At 37.5% G+C, this 24,959-nt stretch overlaps 1 protein-coding gene across 7 annotated transcripts in view; it reads right to left on the minus strand.

The window, feature by feature from the left end:
* Positions 1-2,018: 2,018 nt before the first annotated feature.
* The window catches only part of NFAT5 (nuclear factor of activated T cells 5), a 116,702-nt gene continuing 93,761 nt past the window's right edge, over positions 2,019-24,959 (minus strand). For all 7 annotated transcript variants that reach the window (XM_059152980.1, XM_059152979.1, XM_059152981.1 and 4 more), the window contains 5 exons: positions 21,086-21,169; positions 14,606-14,754; positions 11,336-13,838; positions 10,434-10,677; positions 2,019-9,750 (listed from right to left, as the gene is read on the minus strand). In XM_059152980.1, coding sequence (XP_059008963.1) covers positions 10,442-10,677; positions 11,336-13,838; positions 14,606-14,754; positions 21,086-21,169 — 2,972 coding nt within the window. In that variant the 3' untranslated portion in view covers positions 2,019-9,750; positions 10,434-10,441. The remainder of the gene's footprint in view (positions 9,751-10,433; positions 10,678-11,335; positions 13,839-14,605; positions 14,755-21,085; positions 21,170-24,959) is intronic.

The raw sequence follows: 24,959 nt of genomic DNA on the forward strand, positions 1-24,959 counted from the left end.
GCCAGAACTCCACTGAGGTGGGCAAACTCAAGAGCCTCTGCTTTTAAGTACTATACTGTATTGCCTCAGCTGAAGCAGGGACAATGGTACCATGAAAGAGAGCACAAGAGTAGCTACCAATACTGTTATTTTTTTAAAGATTTTATTTATTTATTTGACAGACAAAGATCACAAGTAGGCAGAGAGGCAGGCAGAGAGAGAGGAGGAAGCAGGCTCCCTGCTGAGCAGATAGCCCGATGCGGGGCTCGATCCCAGGACCCTGAGATCATGACCTGAGCCGAAGGCAGAGGCTTTAACCCACTGAGCCACCCAGGCGCCCCATACTTTTTTTTTTTTTAATAATGTTTTATTTATTCATCAGAGAGAGAGGATGAGCACAAGCAGGGGAGTGGCAGGCAGAGGCAGAGGGAGAAAGAGGCTGCCTGCTGAGCAAGGAGCCTGATGCTGGACTTGATCCCAGGACACTGGGGTCAAGACCTGAGCTGAAGGGAGATGCTTAACTGACTGAGCCAACCAGGCGCCCCTCAATACTTTCTCTTGAGAGCAAGACCATTAAGCGTTGCTGTTGAGAAACTGTAGCTGCTTTTATACTTCTAGAGTCCCTGTTGTGTCCTGAGCAGGCATAAATGATGTTCCATTTCCCTTACAGGCCTGATTATATGGCTGCTGAGAATGTGTTTGCTCCTTAAAACATGACATAGTACTACTCTTATCAGCTTAGAGTAAAGCAGAACAACCATTTCCCCTATTCTGGACACTGTAACAAATTATGTAACCTAGCACTGCATCAGCTTTTCTGGCAGCTACTTAAAAGTCTCAACTTCAGATCAGTCTTTTGCCCACATTGGCAAGTTTTGAACCCAAGTATTTTTTTTTTTACCCTTTTATTATTTTCGCTTCAAAAAAAAATTTTTTTTTAAGATTTTATTTATTCATTTGACAGAGAGAGATATCACAAGTAGGCGGAGAGGCAGGCAGAGAGAGAGAGAGGAGGAAGCAGGTTCCCTGCTGAGCAGACAGCCCAATGCGGGGCTCGATCCCAGGACCCTGGGATCATGACCTGATCCGAAGGCAGAGGCTTTAACCCACTGAGCCACCCAGACCCCCACCCCCCAAAATTTTTTAATTAAAATTTTAGGTCACTAACATACAGTGCAATATTGGTTTGTGGAGTAGAATTCAGTGATTCCTCACTTACATACACCACCATAACAAGTGCCCTCCTTGATACCCATTACCCATCTAACCCATCTGCCACCCTTTTTGATATTTATACTTACTGAATTTCATTTCATTATCACTTCTTTCCAGTGCTGTTGAAGTCAATAAATACCAAAAGAAAACTTTTAAACACATTTAAAACAATGGTAGCATTATTGAAATATATATAGTCTCCTAAAATGACAAGTTGTGTTTATATACATCTGGGTATGTTGAAAATTCAGTCACTTTCATAGAATCAACAGACACAGTCTGTATTTGGTAAGAAGGTATAAACATATGATTTAAAGAACTGCTTCTGAAGTTTCATATATTTTTATTTATATATATTTTTATTTATATATCATACTCATATCTATGTATCATCTGTATCTGTGTTTAATATCAATTACATTTCTCCATAGTCTAGTAGGTGCATATAGATTTTTTTTCTCATTTGAAATACTGCTAGTGGTATGTTATATATACACCACATTTGGTAAACACCAATTTATATATTTGGAAACAACTGACAGAAGAACGACAAAAAGAGATATTTTACTGAGGGCTGGAGAGATTTCATTTTTAGCAAAATTACCTCTGTGGTACGTGATCTGCTACCACACTAAGTCACTTTGTATGTTGCTGGCAAAACTACTCGGCACAAAGTAAATGCTCAAAAATAGATCTGTATTTCTTACCTTTTTCCAAATGATTTTATAACTTCAGCCATATACTCATGTTGCTCAAAACTAACAGTCATGGATAAGAATTCATTCACAAAGTTTGAGGAAAAAAGACAGTTACCCACTGCAAAATGAAAACTTTCAATGTTTTATTTTTGACTGCAGCTGTTTACAGAAATATAGTTGCGAGTATACAAATGTTCCAATAGAAGCAAAATATCTTTTTAATATTTAACAAGTTATCACAGATAGCTAAAAACATAGATGCAAATGAAATTCCCCCACAGAACAAACTGAAAATATCTGGTGTCAGTGCTCTGAAATCCCAACTATGAAAGCCATATACACAAAAATGTAATCCTTATATCATTGCAGGACAATGGAAGAAGGCAGTTCAGTGGTTGACCAGTGTGTTCAAGCAAAATAAAATAAAAATAAAAAATTTAAATGGCAGAATGGTAGCTAAAGCACTTGAGAACAGGTTCATGAAATATTTGCACTATGTTAATTAAAAGACTGACTAAGTAAAAGAAGTGCATAAAACTCAGTAAAATTTGACCAAAAAAAGTAGCCACTACTTGGAGCTTATCACTTAGAAGGGAGCAAGGTGAGCAGATACATTCATTAGCTCAAAAGAAATTAGCTCAATGTCACTAGAATCAGTTTGTAGCTACTAAAGTCATAAACACTTCAGTGCAGGACAGTCCTTTATTGGACACATTAGTCTGATTCCAAAGCCACACTCAAACATCTGAGATGGGTGTGTGTGTGTGTGTGTGTGTGTGTGTGTGTGTGTTGTCCTGAGGTTCATTAGCTAAAATAAGAAGCAACCCTTATAAACTATTTCAAACCAAATTACTTCTGGGGAAAAAAAGAGAGCAAGGATGATATCGTTAAACACAGGTCTTTTAGAAGAGATATTACGAGTTGGAGTCAAATAGAATTGTGGTAGAATTCTTTGGATATAGGAATATATTATGCAATAAAGTGGGGTAGAGGAGAAAGGGAATAAGAAAGAAGGAATGTACCTAGAGCATCTCCCCACAGTTTGCCTATGTATTGCCAGCACCAAGGTTTGTAGAGTAAGCCACTTATATTTCCACTGCTAGTATTAAGCAAAGACAGCAGTGGTGATATTTATAAAGTGAGTATACAATTATTTTTATTTTGAATGTGCATTTTTCTTCCGTGAGTTAATTAATTGGGTGATTTGTAAACAGTGGAAGGAAGATTACAGCAATAATTATGGAGGTACTGAATACACATGGAGATTAAAATGACTGGATAAATCTACTTATCTTGTTACTTTATATTTACCAGAGGCATACAACTGAGAAAGGCGAAATGCCCAGATTATATAATGCACTGTCTTGTCCAATATTTATTTTAGTAAATAATGCTTGTCTGAAGCGTTAAGTTCCAAGAATAGCTATATCTCTACTGCATCGGTTCTCATACAAACCAAGCTACTTTTAAATAAGTTTTATCTATTTAAAAAAGAAATTAAATAAGGTGCTTTGTTGACCTGGCCAGTTATCTTGTTAATATCTCAGATACAAATATAAATACAAGGAATGATATTCTGAGAGTTGGTCTAGCCAGACCAAAATTGTGGTCTGCTGGTAAAGTAAGAGGCAATGAAAAGAAAGCTTATATTATCACTGCCCACAATGTACCCATTTCATGGATAAACAGGAGACTTTAGCACCCGTCAATTGTTTTAGCTACTTAAATATCGTTACAATTAAAAGAAATATAGAAGATTGCACCTATATATTTAAATCAGTCATTTAATGTAAACTTTTTAGTAAATGGTAGTAGAATGCCAAACTAAGTTAACTGAATTATCAAGAACTAAACTGTTTATGTACATAAAACATGCTATATTTCTATAGGCAGTACTGAGAATAAATTATCATTGCCAATAAATGATTATGGATAACCAGGTTAAGCTGAATGTATATAAAGAACAATATACAACTATTTGTATGACTAGGAGGGAACCTTTCTAGATCTTACTGTATAACATTTACCCCAGTGGTTTTCCAACAAGCATACATCAGAATCACCTGGAGGGCTTGTTAAAACACAGAATGCTAGGTCCCATGCAAGAGTTTCTGATTCAATATGTCTGTGACAGGGCCCAAGATCTGCATTTCTAACTAGCTCCCAAGTGATATGGATGTTGGCTGGTGGGCTGAGGACCATACTTTGAAAACCACTGGTTTATACTGTTTATGTAGAAAACTCTATACTACAAGGTTCTTATAAACATGACACAAAATATACTGGAAGAGACCTGGTTTTAATTAAGTCTCAAACATATAGATTAGTAAGCTGAACATTTAATATTTCTAAAATGATTTGCTGAAGTGTAATCATTTCCTCATATAGTCAATTACATTTCAAAGTCTTAAGTACTACTATACAGTCATTTTAGAAGATATTCACATAATACTTATACCAAGCTGGCTATCCAAAATAAAAGGGACATAAAGAGTTAAGATGTATTCATTAAGAAGGAATCATCACTATATAGCATTCTTGACTTCTTTGGAATGGTTAAAGTGCATAATATCTTTTGGGTATTAAGAATATTGCATAAAGGTTTGCAGTCTTCAGAGCCACTAAGTCAAAAAAATACTCACATGGGGAAAGCAGCTTTATCCCAAAGCTACTGTTATCCTGCCCTCTCGTTAGGCACCACCACTGCAATAAGGAGCTAGAACAGAGGCAAAATTAACAAAAACCAGAGGGATACTCAATTCAACTGTATTCTGTTGAAAGGAATCATTACCTTAGTTCTAGAGGGATTTCAATATAACTTCTTTATTTCCTTTGACACAATTTTTCATAAAGATTATGAAGGTTCTGACAGGAAAAAGGTGCACTATGATGAATTACATGGCCTTAACTAGTTAGAAAAGTTGATGTGACCAGCTTTTACCTAAACTATGTGTAGTGATTTATTTTCATCCATCTGAGTAAGATCAGAGAAGATGCTTTAAATACTTCCTTCCTGAAATTTATCTACAATCATTTGTGTACATGGAGTCTCAAAGATAATAAAATTTTCATTAGCATTCAAGTAAGACCTATCATTAGTTGATCAAGATGAAGATAAATTTAGATAATTTATATAAAGCTGAAACAATATAATTCTATATTACTTACCATCCCTCAAAGGAACAATTCTAGCAATGTATCTTCTCTGTTACTCTTAGGCCAAAGGGAGAAATTTATGAAATTGTTTTCTACAGTAATCAAAAAATGGAGAAAAGAATGGCTAAATGGAAAAATTGAAGTTGGGGCTATGAAATCATTTGTGTATTTGTTTTTGGCAATAGTGAAAAATGAAAATACAAGAAAGGGACACTATCATGGTAAAAAGGCACTTTTTCCATAAGCATTTGACTTAGATATAAAATATTAATTTAAAAAAAATTTCCTGAAAGTGGAGTAAAAATAGAATTTTATTAATAAATGAGGCTAGAATGGCATGGGGAAAAATGGGATTAAAGAAGTAATTAGAGCACTGGGACAATTCACAAGTGACACTATGTTACTTTGATATTTACTGCATTCTGCATTATGAACATTATGTCCATGATTTAGTTTCAGTGACACAAATAGGCAGAGGAGAAAACCTCTTTTTAATATGTTATGAGATTCTACTAACCTAACTTACTAGTGCATGAACTCTGAGCTATTTTTCTAATAAAGCTGCCGAACTATATAGTTTCTGTCTCCACGGAGTCCCTCCTTATAACCAAAGCTGTGCAGATACAACACGGCTGCACTGAGTAGGGATGAAGCCTGTGGTCATGAAACAGAGTAAAGCTAACAGGCCTCATATAGTTTTTAATTAATTAGAAAAAAAATAAACTAGGAAACAGGTATTAGAGTTAGAATTAATTGTTCAAAAGGATTATTATCTTAGTTCTAGATGGGTTCAGATATAATTTCTCTCTCATTTCCTTTGACAATATTTTTCCTAGGCAGATTAACTGAAGTTGTGATGGACAAGAAATGCACTATAATGAAATTCTCAACTACAGCATATACAATATTACCAAAAAAGAAAAGGAAGGAAGATCTTTCACTAATTCTGCTTTTATAATAAAGCCCTTCAAAAACCTGTTCTAGGGAGACTGGTAAAAACAGATATCACTAAATAACAGTATAATACTCTAATTACAAAGGTAACATGATAAAGCTCTGAAGCAAATATGACTTCTACTTATCTTCTCCCATGTTAGTGTGGATATATAATGGAATGACAATAAGGAACAACACACACACACACATACACATGCACACGCACACGTGCACATGCGCGCACACCCCCCCACCACACACACACAGATAAGCTCCAAGCATTAAGGTGAGCTGCTAAAAGCAAGAGCAGTTGAATGTAACAATATAAAGGAATAAAAAAGGTTCATAGTTTATTTAGGTCCTTCTGCCATAAATAAATTTAATAAATTGTTGCTTCCAAGGCCTATGCAAGCTCTTGGAATCTCTCCCATTTGTAACAGTAATCTGGAAATTGTATTATTAGCACAAGTATCAACCACTGACCACTGAGCTAAATCTTCAGTAAGAAGAGAAATGCTTTTTGAAACCAAATATTCAGAATGCTGTACTTAACAATGACCTTTAGGGGTAAGGAACATTAAACAATGTTAAAAAAAATTTATCATTATTGAATAAGAATATGGTAGCATAGCACAGCCCTTGTATAAATAACCACAAAATTTATGAAAATAAAAATAGGGTTTTCTGCCTCCATCCAATCAAGCCACTATACAGTTCAGGTGTATGTTCTGTTCTAAACTTAGATATTATTAAACAGAAAATTGGTCCCTGGTGACTTGGCATTGGCAATCAGCATTTTACAATGATAAGCCTCTTGCTAAACAACAGAACAGAAGTCAGCACACAAGCCAGTCTTCTTGCCACCACTTCATCCACAGAGCAGTGTTAACAAACATTTTAATTGGAACTTGGTGAACAAATAGACTTCCTGAGTCTCCTGTGTAATCTCTTAGAAAAAAAGTCAGAAAACTCAGAAATAAACTTACAGTATTTTATTTCTACTTCTTATTTTTATACCTGCCAGGTAAGCTACCTCTTTATAACTCTGCAATTAGAGTTTTACATTTTAAAACTGAAGCACTGGATTGTGTGGCTGTCCTTCTTATAACCTGAACTATATTGGGTAATTTTTCCTGACAGGGTAGGGAGAGATGATATATTGAGGAAAATGCTTTTGGTTCAGAGAATTTATAAAGTAGCTCTGGATATTACAAGATGGGGAAAATGTTATTAAAATTACAAACATGGGATTTTTTTTTTAGTGTCATTATAAATAAAAGGCATAGAATACAGAAAGCCAATTAATAACAATAACAACAATAAAATATTAAATATATAGTGAGCAAGGACTGAATGGCTCATTCTTGTGAAACACCATTTGACATAACTGCCTAGATGGGTTTCCTTACTCTTAACATTTTGCTGAGTGAAAGATCCAGCAAACACACAGTAAGCTGCCTTTAGCCCACTAATAACATCAAGGAACTGCCTGATGGAATGGCCACAGATGAACAGGTCATATGTTTCAAAAGATACTTAAATACTCAATAAAGACATAACAAACCCCCCCCCCCCACTGTTATCAGACGCCACGTTGTGGTAGAACATCAGACAAACTCACAAATTTAACCACAAAAATGTGTGGCAAAAAAAGAATAGTTTATATATATGTATATATATAAATTTCTATATTTATGCCAATGTACTCACTCAGTACAAATAGCAAAATAGTATACCATTTCCTAAATACAAAATATAGCTTTCCAAAAAAATGAAACACACATTAGATATAAACCATCCAAAACTTGAACGATTGAAAACTGTATTCAAAAGTAAATGACCCAGAGTAGGTCTCTTTCTGAAAAGTTCCCTTCATATCGGCAAGAAGCCTGTACTACTGAAAACGTAATTCAATGCCTCTCAATCAGAGAGAGAAAGAAAGAAAGGGTTGGGGGTGGAGGAAAGAATATATAAGAACAAAGAGAAAAAACAGATTAGAAGAGCACATTCAAAGAACTGAGGAAGACCACAAAAAGGGGGAAAAATCTGGCTGTATAAACAAAACCAACACCACAATTCCACAAAGGTCAACTAAATGTATAGGATAGAAAAAAATTAAAAACAAACAGAAAAGTAGCCTTCAACAAACAATTAACAGGCTATTTTTTTGTACACTTAAAAAAATAAATGAAACGGACATGAATACCAAAACATCTTATCTACATATAGAAGCCACACACAATTTGGCCTTAAACTGTATTAACAGCTTTCTACATGCCAAAAGGAAAAAAAGACATAAGCATGTGTCCAGACAACAGGTTGTAGTGAGAAGAGAAGTGGGCATCCCATGGGTGTCAAGAACACCCAGAACTGTATAACTAATGCTACAACTGCAAATTCTGGAGTGTGTAATTTTGCTCTCTATAGATGTAACACAAGTTAATTCTTCATTTTAAGTCAATGATATGACCCTGTAAAGCCCAAGGCTTGTGGGAACCATCAGATAAATGACCACTTCAAACCGTAAAGCACTGAGGTGACAAGTGAATTACACCCACTGCAGTTCAGGGAGAAGTGATGTTTCAGGAAATTTTAGTTTGCCTTTTCTTTTTTTTTTTTTTAAATTAAAATGTACATTGTTTCCTATTAGAGGGAAATTTTGAAGACTTCAGAACAGCACCGTTCATGGAAAAAAATGCATTGTTTGTTTCTCAGGAATCAGCTCCCCTCATTCCTGAATGGGTAGCCCCCAGCCCCAACTGTGCTGCAGGAGTTGCTGGGTTACCCCACACCAAAGTGGCCTTTTCCTTTAAGTTGTTACAGGGTCACAAAGCTAACAGTATATTACTAATTGTCTAAAAAAAAGTGAAGAAGAGGGAGAGAAGAATATAAATGAATATAAAAAGGGAACATCGGTCCACGACTGGGATAAGAAGAAAGCAGACTCAAATTGCTATGTCAGTTTTAACTGCTGTAGGAGGATATCAGAACATAATTTACCACACATTATCCCCTTCATTTTTTGATAGAGCAAGATAATTATTATTCTATGCACAGTTATGGCTAAACCCTTTAAGAGAAACACAGAGAATTAACAACTCTCTGAAAAATAAAATCAATAACATTCGGTTTGTGTGTTGTCTGCCTTTGTGATAAAGAAGCCTCTTATTTGTGTAGAGCTCTTAATACAGCTTACTTATCAGAATGTTACCCCTTCAGTTTCTCCGTAAAAGCTGAAAAAATATTCCTTCACTTTGGCCAATAGCTGTGCTTTTTATATTGAAAAATCACAGCCTTAGTTTTAGTTACTATTTGAACTTTCCTTTTTTAAAAGCCATTACTTGACTAAAACAATGCAGGAAATAAAATATGAAAAATGAAAAAAGAATGAAAGTAAACATGACATTATGAATTACTTTCTAATAGCAATAATAACTGAGCAGTCCAGCTTTCGGATTTAAAGTATACTTTTAAAGAAACAGTGCCTAGGAAAATAGCAACAATTAATTCTGTCAGCTGGAAACTCAAATAGATTCTCAGTCATCACTGTTATTAGGAATATAAAATATGAAGACGTTACCAACGGTGGCTAATCACTGCAACAGGCAGCACTGATGTGCTCTTTTGCAGTAAGAGTAAAATCTACCCATTTACTCAATCACAGTTTTTCATACTTTGTTTTGTTTTTAAAGTAACAGTTCAAAAATCCTCATGGAATCACATGATCTCAGGACATCTTGGAATCAGAATTTTCTTCATGGAATTTCTAAAAAAGAAGGAGAAGATGAATATAACTCACTAGGGAGTGAAATCATTTAGAAATTTCCCATTACCCTGGATGTCCCCAAAGTATATTATAGTACTATAAATGCTACTCCATTATATTTATACTTCCACAGACTTTTCTAACTCAGTCTATATTTCTTGAGGAAGGGAGAAATGAGATGTAATTATATCCAATATATAATACATTCGGTGGATGTTCGTTGGATATTCTGTCATTTCACAGCAAAGAAACTTAGCATCAGAAGGACAGCCTAGTACTAACAATACAACTATGAGCTATCATTCAGAGTAACTTATGCAGATCAAAAAAAGTGCCATCTTGGGACCTGGGTAGCTCAGTTGGTTAAGCCTCTGCCTTCGGCTCAGGTCATGATCTCGGGGTCCTGGGACTGAGCCCTACGTCGGGCTCTCTGCTCAGCGGGGAGCCTGCCTCCCCCTCTTTTTCTGCCTGCCTCTCTGCCTACTTGTGATTTCTCTACCAGATAAATAAATAAATTAATTAATTAAAAAAAAAAAAAGTGCCATCTTGTGAGAAAGTCGTATTTCAAAAGAGGAGGGTCTAAAAGTGTTATTACTTAAACCCAAATCTGATACAGTTTATATAAGAATAATACAATTTATCGATGCTTTTCAATAAAAAAGAAGCCAAAATGCAATACTTACTCATCCAGTTAAAAGGTGCCAGTCAAGTTGTTCCCTTGGTTTTGCAATGAAACAAGCAAATCAATCTTTTCAATGTTCTGGTTGGCGTTTATAGAGGATGCTAGTGAAGAATTTTCTGGCATTTGCTGAGAAAGAAGTGTTGTCACAGGTGGCTGGCCCTCATTCTGGGGTTGGCCTGGCTGACTTATGGCCATCAACTGATCTGGCAAGGTAGCTGGTCCAGAAGTTAAAAGCTGACTACAGTCTGCAGAGACATTTAAAATAGAGAAGCTACCTGATTAGTTACTTTCTGTTAGGATTCATAAGAAGATATTTATTAGTTGCCGGGGCAAATTCATAACTGTGCTTATTCAAAAAAGAACCAGAAGGGAGGCACGTGACAGCCCCCCAAAAAGGTTTTCACCAAATGGTACTGGAATTCATCCCAGGTCTCCTCTAAGTGATATACAAATACAACTTTGCTTCGTTAATCTTAAGGCCTACACATTTTCCTTGGTATATAAACATTAAAGATGAGTTTCTATCTCCTTGGAAACTACTTGCTTTAATTGGCAGAGACATTTTGTCATTCTTACTTCATTTTCCTTTCAAGTTTATAGATTAAAATGGCAAACACATTCATTTACATTCATGACCACATTTCGTCCTCCCAATATCCTTTTTGAGTAAGTACATAATATTATCACCATTTAAGATATGGAAACTGAAGCTTTTGCAGGTCACATAACTTGTCCACGATTTCATAGTATATAAGTGGTATAGCTGGGACTTGAACTCAGTTTTAAGTATAATCTGTGCTCTTAAGACCCCTGTGTTTTGCTTCCTTTTAATAAAAATAATAATGATCTGACCATTTCAACTAGTAACATTTAAGAAATAAGAAATCAGAAAGAGTTTCTTACTATTTTGAATGCCAAATAAGAACATTCCGGAAGTCTGTTGAGATGAGCCAGGAGAATTCTGTAGTTGGTTCATTGTGCCTCCAGTAGTGTTGTGAAACAAAGTCGCCTGTGGCTGAGGTGAAGATGTGGCTCCCTGGATTCCAGGCATGTTGTTCTGAGGGGAATAAAGAGGAGACTGCTGCATGTCTTGTTGGTTCATACTAGTCTGCAAAGCAGACATGGATGCTGGAGAGAGGAACAGTGTTACTTGCTGTTCTTGAGAATTGGGTGACCCTTGGACCAACTGAATCTGAGGAGAGGTATGGAATAAGGAGGTTTGTGGCGACTCAGACTGGGTAGAACCTGGGTTCTGAAGAGAGGAAACTGGAGGCTGGTTCTGAAATTGCATGGGCTGCTGCTCTTGATTCATTGGAGCCATATTATTTTGTTGGTGAAAGATGGATTGGTTCTGTTGCTCCTGATTAGCCATTGGATTCTGACTTGGGTTGAACATCATGTTTGGTGGTGGCTGCTTTTGAGATGCCATCGTGGCCATGGTGTTCTGATTACTGAACAAAATGCTCTGCTGCTGTTGCTGCTGCTGCTGCTGCTGTTGCTGCTGCTGCTGCTGCTGCTGCTGCTCCTGGGACGGAGAGTTACTCTGGATAGCGACTATCGAGTGCTGAGACTGGAAGATTGTTCCTTGTTGGTTCTGAGGCATTGGGTTAGGAGGCAGGGAGCCCAGCGACACTTGAGGCTGGAACATACCTTGCTGGGAGGGTTGTGCCTGTTCCTGGGAAAGCATAGGGGTCTGGATGTGTGATATTGGAGCCTGCTGTTGGAAACCAGCTTGCTGCTCAGTGTTAGATGTTGACTGAAGTGGAGAAATGGAGTTCTGAGCTGCAAAAAATGAAATCTGTTCTTCTTGGGCTACAGTGTTACTCTGAAGATTATTCATTGGACTTTGGGAAAGAAACAGGTTGGCCGACTGCTGGTCTTGAGGAACAGAAGAGCCCTGGAGCACAGCCATGGTACTCTGAGAGTGAAACATTGGAGGCTGCATTTGTTCAGAGGATGTTGTAGAAGTCTGACTGTGGACAATAGGACTTGGGCTGTGGAAAATAGAACCTTGAGTTTCCTGGGAAAGGTTCTGAGCATCAGCAATAGGATTTTGAGGATGAAAAAGTGGAGCCTGTGAATGAGAAGACTGCTGCAAAAAATTCCCAGACTGGAGTGACATCATCTCATTACCTTGCTGGAATAAACCATTACCTTGCTGCTGAGTACCATTATTCTGCACACTCATCATACTTTTCGTAGATGAAAAAAGGTTAACTTGAGATTGACTGTCCCCACTATGTTGCATTTGGACCATGGTCTGAAAGACACTGTTCTGAATCTGCTTTGCTTGTGCTCCAGGTTCTTCTCCATCTCCTGAACTTGATGTCTGGAACATGGTCGTACCAGGGGTTGCAACCTGTTGTGTGGTAGTTGTAGTAGTTTCATTTCCAGAAACTGCAGGTGGAGAAGAAAACAATTCACACTGCATTTGCATGTCCTCATTGGTAGATAACGCACTCATGATGTGAGACGTCTGCTGGTAAACTGGAGATTGCTGAAGGTTCCCATTTGCTGATGCAGGGGAAGGAAATAGCTCGGACTGGATCTGGGCAGCCGCCTGACAAATACTCTGCTGCATCTCCATCACCATCGCAGCTGATGATTCCATCACTTGTTGCTGTTGCTGTTGCTGCTGCTGACTGGATAATGTGTTTTCAGTCGGTGGATGAACACTTTCAGCTCTTCCAGCTATTAAATTATCTGGTCTAGTATGGACTGCTGGTTCTGTTGAGGAAAACATTCCAGGGCTTACACTATTTTGAATTTGACTGACTTGTTGAAAAATGTCTGCACTAAGCTGTTCTTGAACATTCTCATTACCATCTGGAGCAGAAAATAAAACTGAAGATAACTGTTGTTGTGCCTCTAAAACTTGTTGGACCAAGTCAACATTCCCACTGCTGCCACTGGCAGTACTGCCTGTAAAACTTCCGGCTTGCAAATGCTGAATCGTATTCTGTAGTTGACTCACGCTATTTGGTGCCGGGAAAATATTGGATGAAATCTGCTGCTGTAAAGTCTGCGCTTGTTCTTGTAGTGGTGACTGCTGCTGTGGCTGGGATGATTCAGTCAGGTGTGACAAATTAACCACTGTACCATCTGACTGTAGCACTTCTCTAGACTGGGTTTCTCTGGTCTGAAACTGGGTTGCCTGCTGCAGTAGTGCATCACTGGTGGGCAACTGACTAGAAGCAGAAACTGCTGGAAAGGTACCAGGCTGTGAGATGTCCTGTGTCTGGATAGTTGTCAGGGTCTCTGGGTTGTATGTCTTAGGCTGAATCTGCTGCTGCTTTTCATTTTCAGAAGGTAAGTGGGAAGAGGATGACGATGAAAAAGACCCATTTCCTGCTATGTTAGAGATATTTTCTAATGTTTGTTGAGTTGATCCAACTGTCTTTGTAGTCTAAAAAATAAAAATCCCCAAATAATATGTCTATATAAATATTAAATTAACTATAAGATACTTCAAAAAATTATTAAATTAACTATAAGATACTTCAAAAATTATTATTCTAAAAACATATGTTTATGCAGGACCAATTTTCCACTCTACCTTATTTTTTCAGAAAACAGGTTAAGACTAGGATCCTCTGATGATACCATGATATCTGACTGTCATTAGGATATCTTTCTAATAAATGTTGTAAGCACAGATAGCCAAACAAAAACTAATCAGTTAGACTAAACTAATAGTCGAACAAAAAATAATCAGTTATTGATGTGCTTAGGACAGGAAGAACACATTAATTCTATTGTTCATGAATTAATAGTAAATTTAAAAATACTTCCATCTTGTGGATCAATGGTAACATTTTGGAGGGAAAAGAATAAGTGAAAAAGGGAAAGGGAGTTACAGAAAAAAAGACTTGGGGGGGAAAAATGTCTCCAATTCCGAAAATACTACACCTACACTTTCGTTAATACCCCATACCCCACAAGTCTAGCTAATATTAATTCTTCCCCTTCCAAGGTATATTGCAAGTCACTTTGCAGGCTATTTTAATAGCATGTTAAATCACTCTGAAAAGCAAAACTCATTACCTGCATCTAAATAGAAACACATGTGAAATAAACAGGAAAAGTAAAAAGCACAAACATGGAGAGAAGAAATTAAACTAGCAATTTTTATAACTGAGATGAAGATGTGGAGTACTAAACAATGTAACTCACCTTAAAAATAGGGGAAGATCTTTTTTCTGCTGTTACTTCCATTGGAGTAACATCTTCACTCTTAATCATACTGCTTGATATGAGTGGAGTGATCAGAGCATTAGGAAGAATATTTACATTATCTAAATTACAACCCGTAGTTTTCATTGCTGTACACAAACACACACAAAAAGAAAGAAAAGTTTAAAATCACTAACATCATCATTTCATCATTTCATTCTATGATATGCTGATGCTTTGTCATTATTTATTTATTTATTTATTTTTTAAAGATTTTATTTTATTTATTTTATTTATTTGACAGAGAGAGATCACAAGTAGGCAGAGAGGCAGAGAGAGAGAGGAGGAAGCAGGCTCCCTGCTGAGCAGAGCCCAATGCGGGACTCGATCCCAGGACCCTGAGACCATGACCTGAGCCGAAGGCAGCAGCCCAACCCACTGAGCCACCCAGGCGCCCCAACTTTGTCATTATTTAAATGTCTACTTTTTTTTTTTTTTTTTAAAGATTTCTTCTTTATTTATCTGACAGAGATCACAAGTAGGCAGAGAGGCAGGCAGAGAGAGAGGAGGAAGCAGGCTCCCCGCAGAGCAGAGAGCCCAATGTGGGGCTCGATCCCAGGATCCTGGGATCATGACCTGAGCCCAAGGCAGAGGCTCAACCCACTGAGCCACCCAGGTGCCCCTAAATGTCTACTTTTTGATGCTATGCTGGCAGCATGAGATATAAAACTGGTGTAACAAAATGTGTCCTCCCTTTTTTGAAGCAGTAGAGGCTTGATGACTTCTGATAGGAGCCTGAATGAGACTGGGTTAAGTATCAACAAACTTACACAGTTCAATTATCAAGCTATATTCCTTAGGGTCCTTTCAAAGTACCATGAATTACATTAATCAACATTTCCACAATATATTAGAGGATACAGCTTAGAAATACCCAAGGTAAAGCTACTCAGCTACAACTCTCCTCTTAGCATACGGTTGCCTAGCCACATAAAGTCAAAAACATTTTAAGAGCTATAGGATTGTCTGAACATTGCTCTCCTCTACAGAACTCATGTGTGTCATTAGAATATGCCACCAAGTAACCAGATAGACTTTGCTTTTCTAGCTTAATGTCTTAGAAAACTTGTATATGCTAAGTTGACATAAGTACATTTCTCTTTCATTTTTATTTTTTAAAAATATTTTATTAATTTATTAGAGAGAGAGAGAGAGAGCACACACGAAAGAGAGAGAATGAGAGAGTGAACATCAGCAGGAGAAGGGCAGTAGTGAGGGAAAAGCAGGCTTCCCGCTGAGCAGGGAGCCCAAGCCCCAGCCTGACACTGGGCTCAATCCCAAGACCCTGGGATCACAACCTGAGCCAAAGGCAGAAGATTAACCTACTGAGCCACCCAGGTGTCCCAGCACATTTCCCTTTTAGACAGGACTTAAATTATTTTTTCATTTCAGAAATTTAAAAACTATTTTAGGTTTATCAATTAAATTTCCAAAGCAAAACCAGCAAGTATTTTCTACTTTCTTCTACTCCAGTTTGCAGAAATAGTTACAGATTTACACTAAAAACAGGTAATCCATAGCAGATAAGGTAGGTTCTACCATTTCATTATATTTATTTTTTGTCCTTGATTCCTTTTCTTTGACTTCTTTTTTTGTCTAAGATCTGTGCGACTAGCACTTAGTGCAGCCTAGTAGTATCACTAATGATAGTCTTCTGAACAGAACACCTAGCCAAATTCTGACCTAAGAGTTTACCACTACTTTGAAACCCTATGAGAAAAACACAAATTCCCCAGAAGGCATAGCTGTTAAACTTCTTAATTTAATACTGAGAAGAAATATTGGATCTAAAAAGGACTTTATTTATTTATTTTTAAAAAGATTTTATTTTATTTATTTGCCGGAGAGAGATAGATCACAAGCAGTCAGAGCAGCAGGCAGAAAGAGAGGGAAGCAGGCTCCCTGCTGAGCAGAGAACCTGATGCAGGGCTCGATCCCAGGACCCTGAGACCATGACCCGAGCTGAAGGCAATGGCTTTAACCCACTGAGCCACCCAGGCACCCCCAAAGAGTACTTTAAAATGGCACATGGTGTATGAACAGGATAGCTATCTTTTTTTTTTTTTTTTTTAAAGATTTTATTTATTTATTTGACAGAGAGAAATCACAAGTAGACGGAGAGGCAGGTAGAGAGAGAGAGGAAGGGAAGCAGGCTCCCTGCTGAGCAGAGAGCCCAATGCGGGACTCGATCCCAGGACCCTGAGATCATGACTCGAGCCGAAGGCAGCGGCTTAACCCACTGAGCCACCCAGGCGCCCCAGGATAGCTATCTTTGTAATAACTTGATTTTAAAATATTTGAATTCTGGTCTTCAATTTATCTTACAGCTAACTGGCTAAAAACAACTCCTGTGGGAACTGATTATCTTCAGGGAGAGGGAAGTGCTCACTTAACTTCTGATATTCTATACTTTATTACTTTGAAAAATGGATCATTTACTCAGGAGTTTTCAGACCTATTTTCACCTAGATTCAAAGCAACTCCAATCTAATTTTGACTGAGAAAAAATTTCAGATCATTTACAAGGCAGGTATTTAAAAGTATTTTAGAGAGGCACCTGGGTGGCTCAGTGGGTTAGGCCTTTGCCTTTGGCTCGAGTCCTGATCTCAGGGTCCTGGGATCGAGCCCCGCCATCAGGCTTTTTGCTAGCAGGGCACCTGCTTCCCCTGCTCTCTCTGCCTGCCTCTCTGCTTACTTGTGATCTCTCTCTCTCTCTGTGTCAAATAAATAAAATCTTTAAGAAAAAAAAAAAAGTTTTTTTTTTGTGGTGTGATACAAGACAGACTGATCTGTTGGTTCTGGTTTATGCAAAACCTGTATTGGGCCCTCTTTGGTTTTACTGTTAGTACATCAGGCCCACGGCTACTTGGCAGTTGTGGGGCATGCAGTGGGTCGACCGTATCAAGTTCTGCTATTGCTACTACACATGTGGGTGAGGGATGAGTCAGCCCTCAGATTTTGCTAGTGGATCAGCTGCTGTCACTAGGTATAAGTCATGCCACCAAGACTCTGCCAGTCTTTGCTTTTCCTAGTTTTCAACAGCAGGCTATTCATGCTTATTTATTGATTTATTCTTCTTCTCTGTGCCTGTTGCCAGTTCTGGGCCGCAGACTTCTCTGGTGCCCAATTCAGAAAAAAGGCAGATTAAAGAAAACCCAGGAAACTCACTTGGTGTCAATCTTCAAGTTCTATGGTCCCTAGCCAGTCCACTTTCTTCTCTCTATATTTCAAAGTGCTTTTATGATTGCTCAATTATTTCCCAGGTAATTTGGTAGATTTAGACGGGAGGGACAGGGAAAAATAAATCTATACTATTATGTCCCAGAACCCACAACTATATCTTTAATGGATGTGTAAACAATATTAAATGGCTTGAGAGAGTTCATCCTATCTTTCCTTCCTACATTCTCATTATATATTTATGATCCTTTACAAAGTATCAGGCACCGTTTCAGGTTCCAGTGATGATTAAGATGGATAAAGTACTACTGCCTGGAAATTACATTTTAGTGAAGGAGGGGAAAAAAAAACCCAAACATGTGAAGTCTGTGTATTATGTAAGGGCTAGGGAAGAACTTTTAAGCAAATTCAGAAAATCTACAAGGTAAGTAAGATAGACATATTTAATCATCCAAATAGCAAACTGAATTTGTGAAGAATAATGGTACTGACAGTTTATGCCAAACAACTTTTATTTTTATTTATTTACTTATTTTTCAAGATTTTATTTATTTATTTGAGAGAGAGAGAGCATGAGAAGGGAGAGGTCAGAGAGAGAAGCAGACTCCCCATGGAGCTGGGAGCCTGATGTGGGACTCAATCCCAGGGCTCCAGGATCATGACCTGAGCTGAAGGCAGTTGCTTAACCAACTGAGCCACCCAGGCACCGCCAAACAACTTTCAAATAGTGTTCACTTCCATTCATGCCAAATAATCTTTGAAACTTAGAACAGTCTTTACTATAAGTTAAATGACAAGTGAAAAATTTAAACCAATGTGGGACGCCTGGGTGGCTCAGTTGGTTGGACGACTGCCTTCGGCTCAGGTCATGATCCTGGATTCCCGGGATCGAGTCCCGCATCGGGCTGCCAGCTCCATGGGAAGTCTGCTTCTCTCTCTGACCTTCTCCTCGCTCATGCTCTCTCTCACTGTCTCTCTCTCAAATAAATAAATAAAATATTTAAAAAAAATTTAAACCAATGTTTAGTACTCAATTTAATTTTTTTAATTTAATTTTTTATCTTCAAAAAATTAATCATGATTTTAATTGATAAAACTGTCAAATAAGGTTTGAATTGTGAAAAATAACGTGTGTGTTTCTTTCTCTTTAACTTAAAAAAAATTTTTTTTTACTTGTGTGTTTATCCATTCTTTTAGCCTTTTAAGATTTTGACCAAATGACTAAATCATTTATTACTGAAAATTAAACAGGACATTTAAAACCTTCCAACCAGGGCACCTGGGTGGCTCAGTTGGCTGAGCTACTGCCTTCAGCTCAGGTCATGATCCTGGAGTCCTGGGATCGAGTCCTGAATTGGGCTCCCCGCTCTGTGGGGAGTTTGCTTCTCCCACTGACCTCTCTCCTCTCGTGCTCTCTCTCATTCTCTCTTTCTCTCTCAAATAAAAATATAAAATCTTTAAAATAAATAAATAAATAAAAACCCCTTCCAACCTTCAACTCATTATCTTGTATAAGAAATTTCACATTGGATTAGATTAGTGACCCTTCAGTCTGATACTCTATGTAAGTACCATCAAAAATTTTTGGAGGGGCGCCTGGGTGGCTCAGTGTGTGAAAGCCTCTGCCTTCAGCTCTGGTCATGGTCCCAGGGTCCTGGGATCAAGCCCCACATTGGGCTCTCTGCTCAGCGAGGAGCCTGCTTCCTCCTCTCTCTCTGCCTCTCTGTCTACTTGTAATCTCTGTCAAATAAATAAATAAAATCTTTGAAAAAAATTTTTTTTGGAGAAAAAAAAATTGGAGAAAAGCAGGGATGATGAAGTTGGTAAAAAAAAAAAAAAAGACCACAAATATCCTTAACTTTCTTTAATGATTCATTAATTATAGATTTATTCATCTAATAAACATGGCTTAAATTATTTTTGCTTAGATGTGTTACCTTATGCACAAGAGCTCAACCTATCCATTTTTAACACTAGGTAAGTCACCTTGGGCAAATTATTTAACCTCTCTGGAACTTTGGTTTCTTCATCTGTGAAATGAGAATAATAAATTACCTACCTCATAGAATTTGGAAGATTAAATGAGACAGTTCCAGTAAAGAGTACGGCATATTGCCTAGCACTTTAAAATACATTCGATAAATGCAAGCTATGGTTATCCATTATACAGATTTGTAAATTTTCCTGTAGTTGAATCAGATACATTTTGCGGTTTACTTACTACTGCATAATTCCTCACCAATCTACTCTGGAAGTGTTCATGGTCAGAAATTAAAATGATAAGCTATACTGAAAATGGTATATATACAAATGCTGAATTTTACTACTGACAATATAAAAAAGATCCATTGTATTTGATTAAGTATTTTTAATTTTAAAATTTAATTTGATTAACCCATGAGTTTCATGGCAGTAAAAGATAAATAATGCCTAGAATTATAATAAATCAACGGCCAATATGTAATTGACATTTTCATATGTAATGGCAAAAAAGCATCACCGGTGAGTATCTAGTTGTGTTAGAAATCTCTTAAGAAAAAAATTTAATCCCTTCTGGCTCCTCTGCCACCTGAGGTATCATAGGCTGGGCACAGTGTGGTTTGCATGCTGGAAAAAAAAAAGAAAAGAAAAGAAAAGAGAGGAAGAGAGAGAAAAAGAGAGGACGAGAGAGAAAAAGAGAAGAAGGGAGAGAGGAAGGAAGGGATGGAGAAAGGGAGGAAGAAAGACAGACCTAATCTCTTTTACATTAAAACATCCTGAAGATATCTTCATTGTTTCTTGGGACTGGAAGGGAGTAAATAAAGATGTCAGAAGGAAGAATATTAACTAAAAAAACTAAAGAAACTTTGCAAATACTGAATTCTTTCAAAACAGTTCAAATTTTGGTCTCTTCAATTTCAAAATTTCAATGTCAAGTACTAATTTTGGTAGCAAGAAGCTTTATAGACTCTATTTTACATAAATTATTTTATTTTATATTTTAATGTTTTTAACATTGGGGAATAAAAAACAAAACAAAAAAACCTCCTCTACTCCAACATATACTTTAAAACAGTTTGTTCATATGGTGAATAAAGGGGAAATACAAGTTGGGAAACAAGTTTCTGCATTCAGTAAAGTTAAACAAATATTTATTTTGTGATATAGAAGACACCCTAAGTGTTCCCAGTACACAAAAGAAAACATAATGGTAAGAGTTGCTAGACAAAATAGCATTTTTGGAAAGAAACGAGTTAGTACCTTTCATGGCCTCTTCGAAAGAGCAAGGTCTTGAAGGACTAGATATTTCTTTCTTCACATTTACATTCAAAGCACCAGCTGTTGCTAATAAAGCAAAACAAAACAAAAAGATTGATGTATTTATTTAAGCTTTTCTTAAAAAATATGTATCTTAAAAATCTTTAATTGAAATACTTCCCATAAAACATTATTATTTTTTTAACAGAAAATCTAAGCAGAAATGAGTCATTTTTTTGTTTGTTTTGTTGTTTTTCAGATTTTATTTATTTGTCAGACGGGGGCGGGGGGGGGGGTCCACACAAGCTCGGGGAGCAGCTGGCAGAGGGAAAAGCAGACTCCCTGCTGAGCAAGGAGCCCAATGTGGGGCTCAATCCCAGAATCCTGGAATCATCACCTGAGCCAAAGGTAGACACTTAACGACTGAGCCACCCAGGCACCCCCAAGAAACGAGTTCTTATAACCATCAATCTATGCCCTAAAATTCAGCAATCAAATGGGCAGTAGCACATGCTCACTTATGAAAACAAAAGCAACAGCAACTTAAAAAAAATTCTTCTTATAACAGTATTCATGTTGATATGTGATTAGTAGAATACTGTTATGAAACTTTTGTTTTTCTTTGTAGGCTACATGCCAGCATGGAGCCCAATGCTAGGCTTTAACTCATGACCCTGAGATCAAGACCTGAGCTGAGATCAAGAGTCGGATGCTTGTTTAATTGAATGAGCCACCCAGGCACCCCGAAACTGACACAAAACTTTTATGTATTAATTAACTTACATATTTATTTGACAGAGCAATCACAAGTAGGCAGAGAGGCAGGCAGAGAGAGGGGGGGGAAGCAGGTTCCCCAATGAGCAGAGAGCCCAAAGCAGGACTTGATCCCAGGACCCTGAGATCATGATCTGAGCCGAAGGCAGAGGCTTTAACCCACTGATCCACCCAGGTGCCCTGACACGAAACTTTCAAAAATTATCAAATATAGTGTAATACCAGATAACAAAAATTCACCATTCATCTATATAATTTACTTTAAAAATCTGATTGAGAAACATGTCAACTAACTGAACTAAATTTGAAAAAAGCTGATGAACATAGAGAATATGTAACATTACAATTATTCCTTTTGTGAAGCCTTGGAAAAAAATAATCTTTGTATATTATTAATGGAGAATCACTGGACTATTACATCTAGTCATATCAACTACAGCTATTATGGCAACTTAAAATTTAATGGGCCAAGAATAGGGTTTAGTTCTGAAATGATAAAGTTAAATAAATTCCAAGTTTTTGCTTAAAATGCTTATACAGTAATTTTTAAAAAGTATTTTAATTTCTATTTTTCAATGTATTTATTTTATATTCCCTAACTTATTCAGAATGGGAAATGAGTCACCTTACTTTCAATTTCTTTTAAATTTTTACTTTTATTGACTTATTTTTAAGTAAACTGTATACCCAATATGGGCCTTGAACTAATAACCCTGAGATCAAGTGTGGTATGTGCTACTGACTACACCAGCCAGGAGCCCCACCTTATTTTCTAATTTCTTATTTTCAACATGACAATGTGAAATGATATTTATAAAGAGACTATAAAGAGCTAATTATGAATAAAAAGACAAAATGTGCACATCTAAGAATGAAGTTAAATAACTTATCTTAGTGTGCTACACAGGCGGTCCAACAAACGACATACAGAGAATTGAATGGAAAAGAAATCCACAGACAATTTTATTTTATTTATTATTATTTTTTTATTAAGGTTTTTTTTTTTTAATTTGACAGAGAGAGAGAGAGAGATCTCAAGAAGGTAGAGAGGCAGACAGAGAGGGGGAAGCAGGTGCTCCCTGTCGAATAGAGAGCCTAACGTGGGGCTTGATCCCAGAACCCTGAGATTATGACCTGATCTGAAGGCAGAGGCTTACTTAACCCACTGAGCCACCCTGGTGCCCCCACAATTTTAAACCATAACATTAATTCTAGCAATTACAAATTTTATGTATGTATGTATTTAGAGAAAGTGCATGTGTGAGCGGGGTGGGAGGGGCAGAGGGAGAGAGAGAATCTCAAGCAGGCTCCATGCCTAGTGTGGAGCCTGACTCCGGCTTGATCCCATGACCCTGAGATCATAAACAGAGATGAAATCAAGAGTTGGACAGTTAACCAACTGAGCCACCTAGGTGCCCCAACAATTACAGATTTTAAAACAGAAACTAATCTTTGAAAACACTTCAAATTTTCACTTTTAAAATCAAGTTTTAGTCAGTTGTTGGTCACAGCAACAACAACAGAAAGCATAAATTTTACATCCCTCATTTCTTTTTTTTTTTTTTTTAATTTTTTATAAACATATATTTTTATCCCCAGGGGTACAGGTCTGTGAATCACCAGGTTTATACACTTCACAGCACTCAGCAAAGCACATACCCTCCCCAATGTCCATAATCCCATCCCCTTCTCCCAAACCCCCTCCCCCCAGCAACCCTCAGTTTGTTTTGTGAGATTAAGAGTCACTTATGGTTTGTCTCCCTCCCAATCCCATCTTGTTTCATTTATTCTTCTCCTACCCACTTAAGCCCCCATGTTGCATCACTACTTCCTCGTATCAGGGAGATCATATGATAGTTGTCTTTCTCTGCTTGACTTATTTCGCTAAGCATGATACGCTCTAGTTCCATCCATGTTGTCGCAAATGGCAAGATTTCATTTCTTTTGATGGCTCCCTCATTTCTTATAGAAATCACCACTGCTGAGTCACTACAAAAAACAGCTAATGTGATTTGTGTGTCTTAACAGATGGAAGTAAAAGCTTTGGTGACTAGCAATGAAAGAAAGTTTTACGACCCTCTAAAGTATCTAAATGCTTGAGAACATGCACATGCAATGTGTTTTTTTTGAGTACTAGACTCAGAGGGCTTTAGAGAGGCTCATGTCTGACAGTGTGCGCAGAGCCAGTTTATGTTCACTTGAACCACTGCCCTAATCCTACTTTTAGACCACATACCAAGTACCCCAAATCCCCAAATTTTCTGCATAACTATTTTAACCTATGTGTATAGTCTTGGGCCTATAGAGTGAACAGAGCTTGGAAACACTGGTTGGTGCACAAAGGCACCCTAGGGATAGAATGAAGCTAAGAAAGGGAAAAGAAGAGGGCACCTGGGTGGCTCAGTCGGTTGGGAGACTGCCTTTGGCTCAGGTCATGATCCTGGAGTCCGAGTGTCAAGTGCCGTATCAGGCTCTGATTCTCCCTCTAACCGACCCTCCCTCCTCTCATTCTCTCACACTCAAAAAAACAAAATTAAAAAAAAAAAAAAAAAAAGATGTGCGCCTGGGTGGCTTAGCTGATTGGGCATCTGCCTTCGGCTCCAGTCATGATCCCAGGGTCCTGAGACAGAGTCCCACATCAGGCTCCTTGCTCAGAGGGGAGCCTGGCTCTTACTCTGTCCTCGGCTCCCCCTGCTTGTGCACTCTCTCTCTATCTGACAAATAAATAAAAATCTTTAACAAAAATTAAAAAAAAAAAAGGGGGGGAGGAAGAAGACTGGCAGGCTGGGGAATACTTTTTCTTCATGTTGCCATATTTGGCCTAGAACTCCCAAGCATTCTGATAATCCTAAATTCAAATCTTGCCTTCCAGGTTGATATGAAAGTATCTTAGTCAAATCATAACTTTAAAATATTGAGACAAATAGTATTATGGTTGCCATTTCTACACTGACTTGTGCATATTAGGGTAAGCCTAGTTTTTGCTGTTATAATTCTACACAACTGAATATTCAAATGTTTAACTATAGTCCCAGATGAATCACAACAGCAATTAGTTTATCATAATGAGATAGTGCAAATTTTCTATAACCACGTTTTCCCA

Source organism: Mustela lutreola, chromosome 16 (genome assembly GCF_030435805.1).
Source record: "Mustela lutreola isolate mMusLut2 chromosome 16, mMusLut2.pri, whole genome shotgun sequence".
NCBI lineage: Eukaryota > Metazoa > Chordata > Mammalia > Carnivora > Mustelidae > Mustela > Mustela lutreola.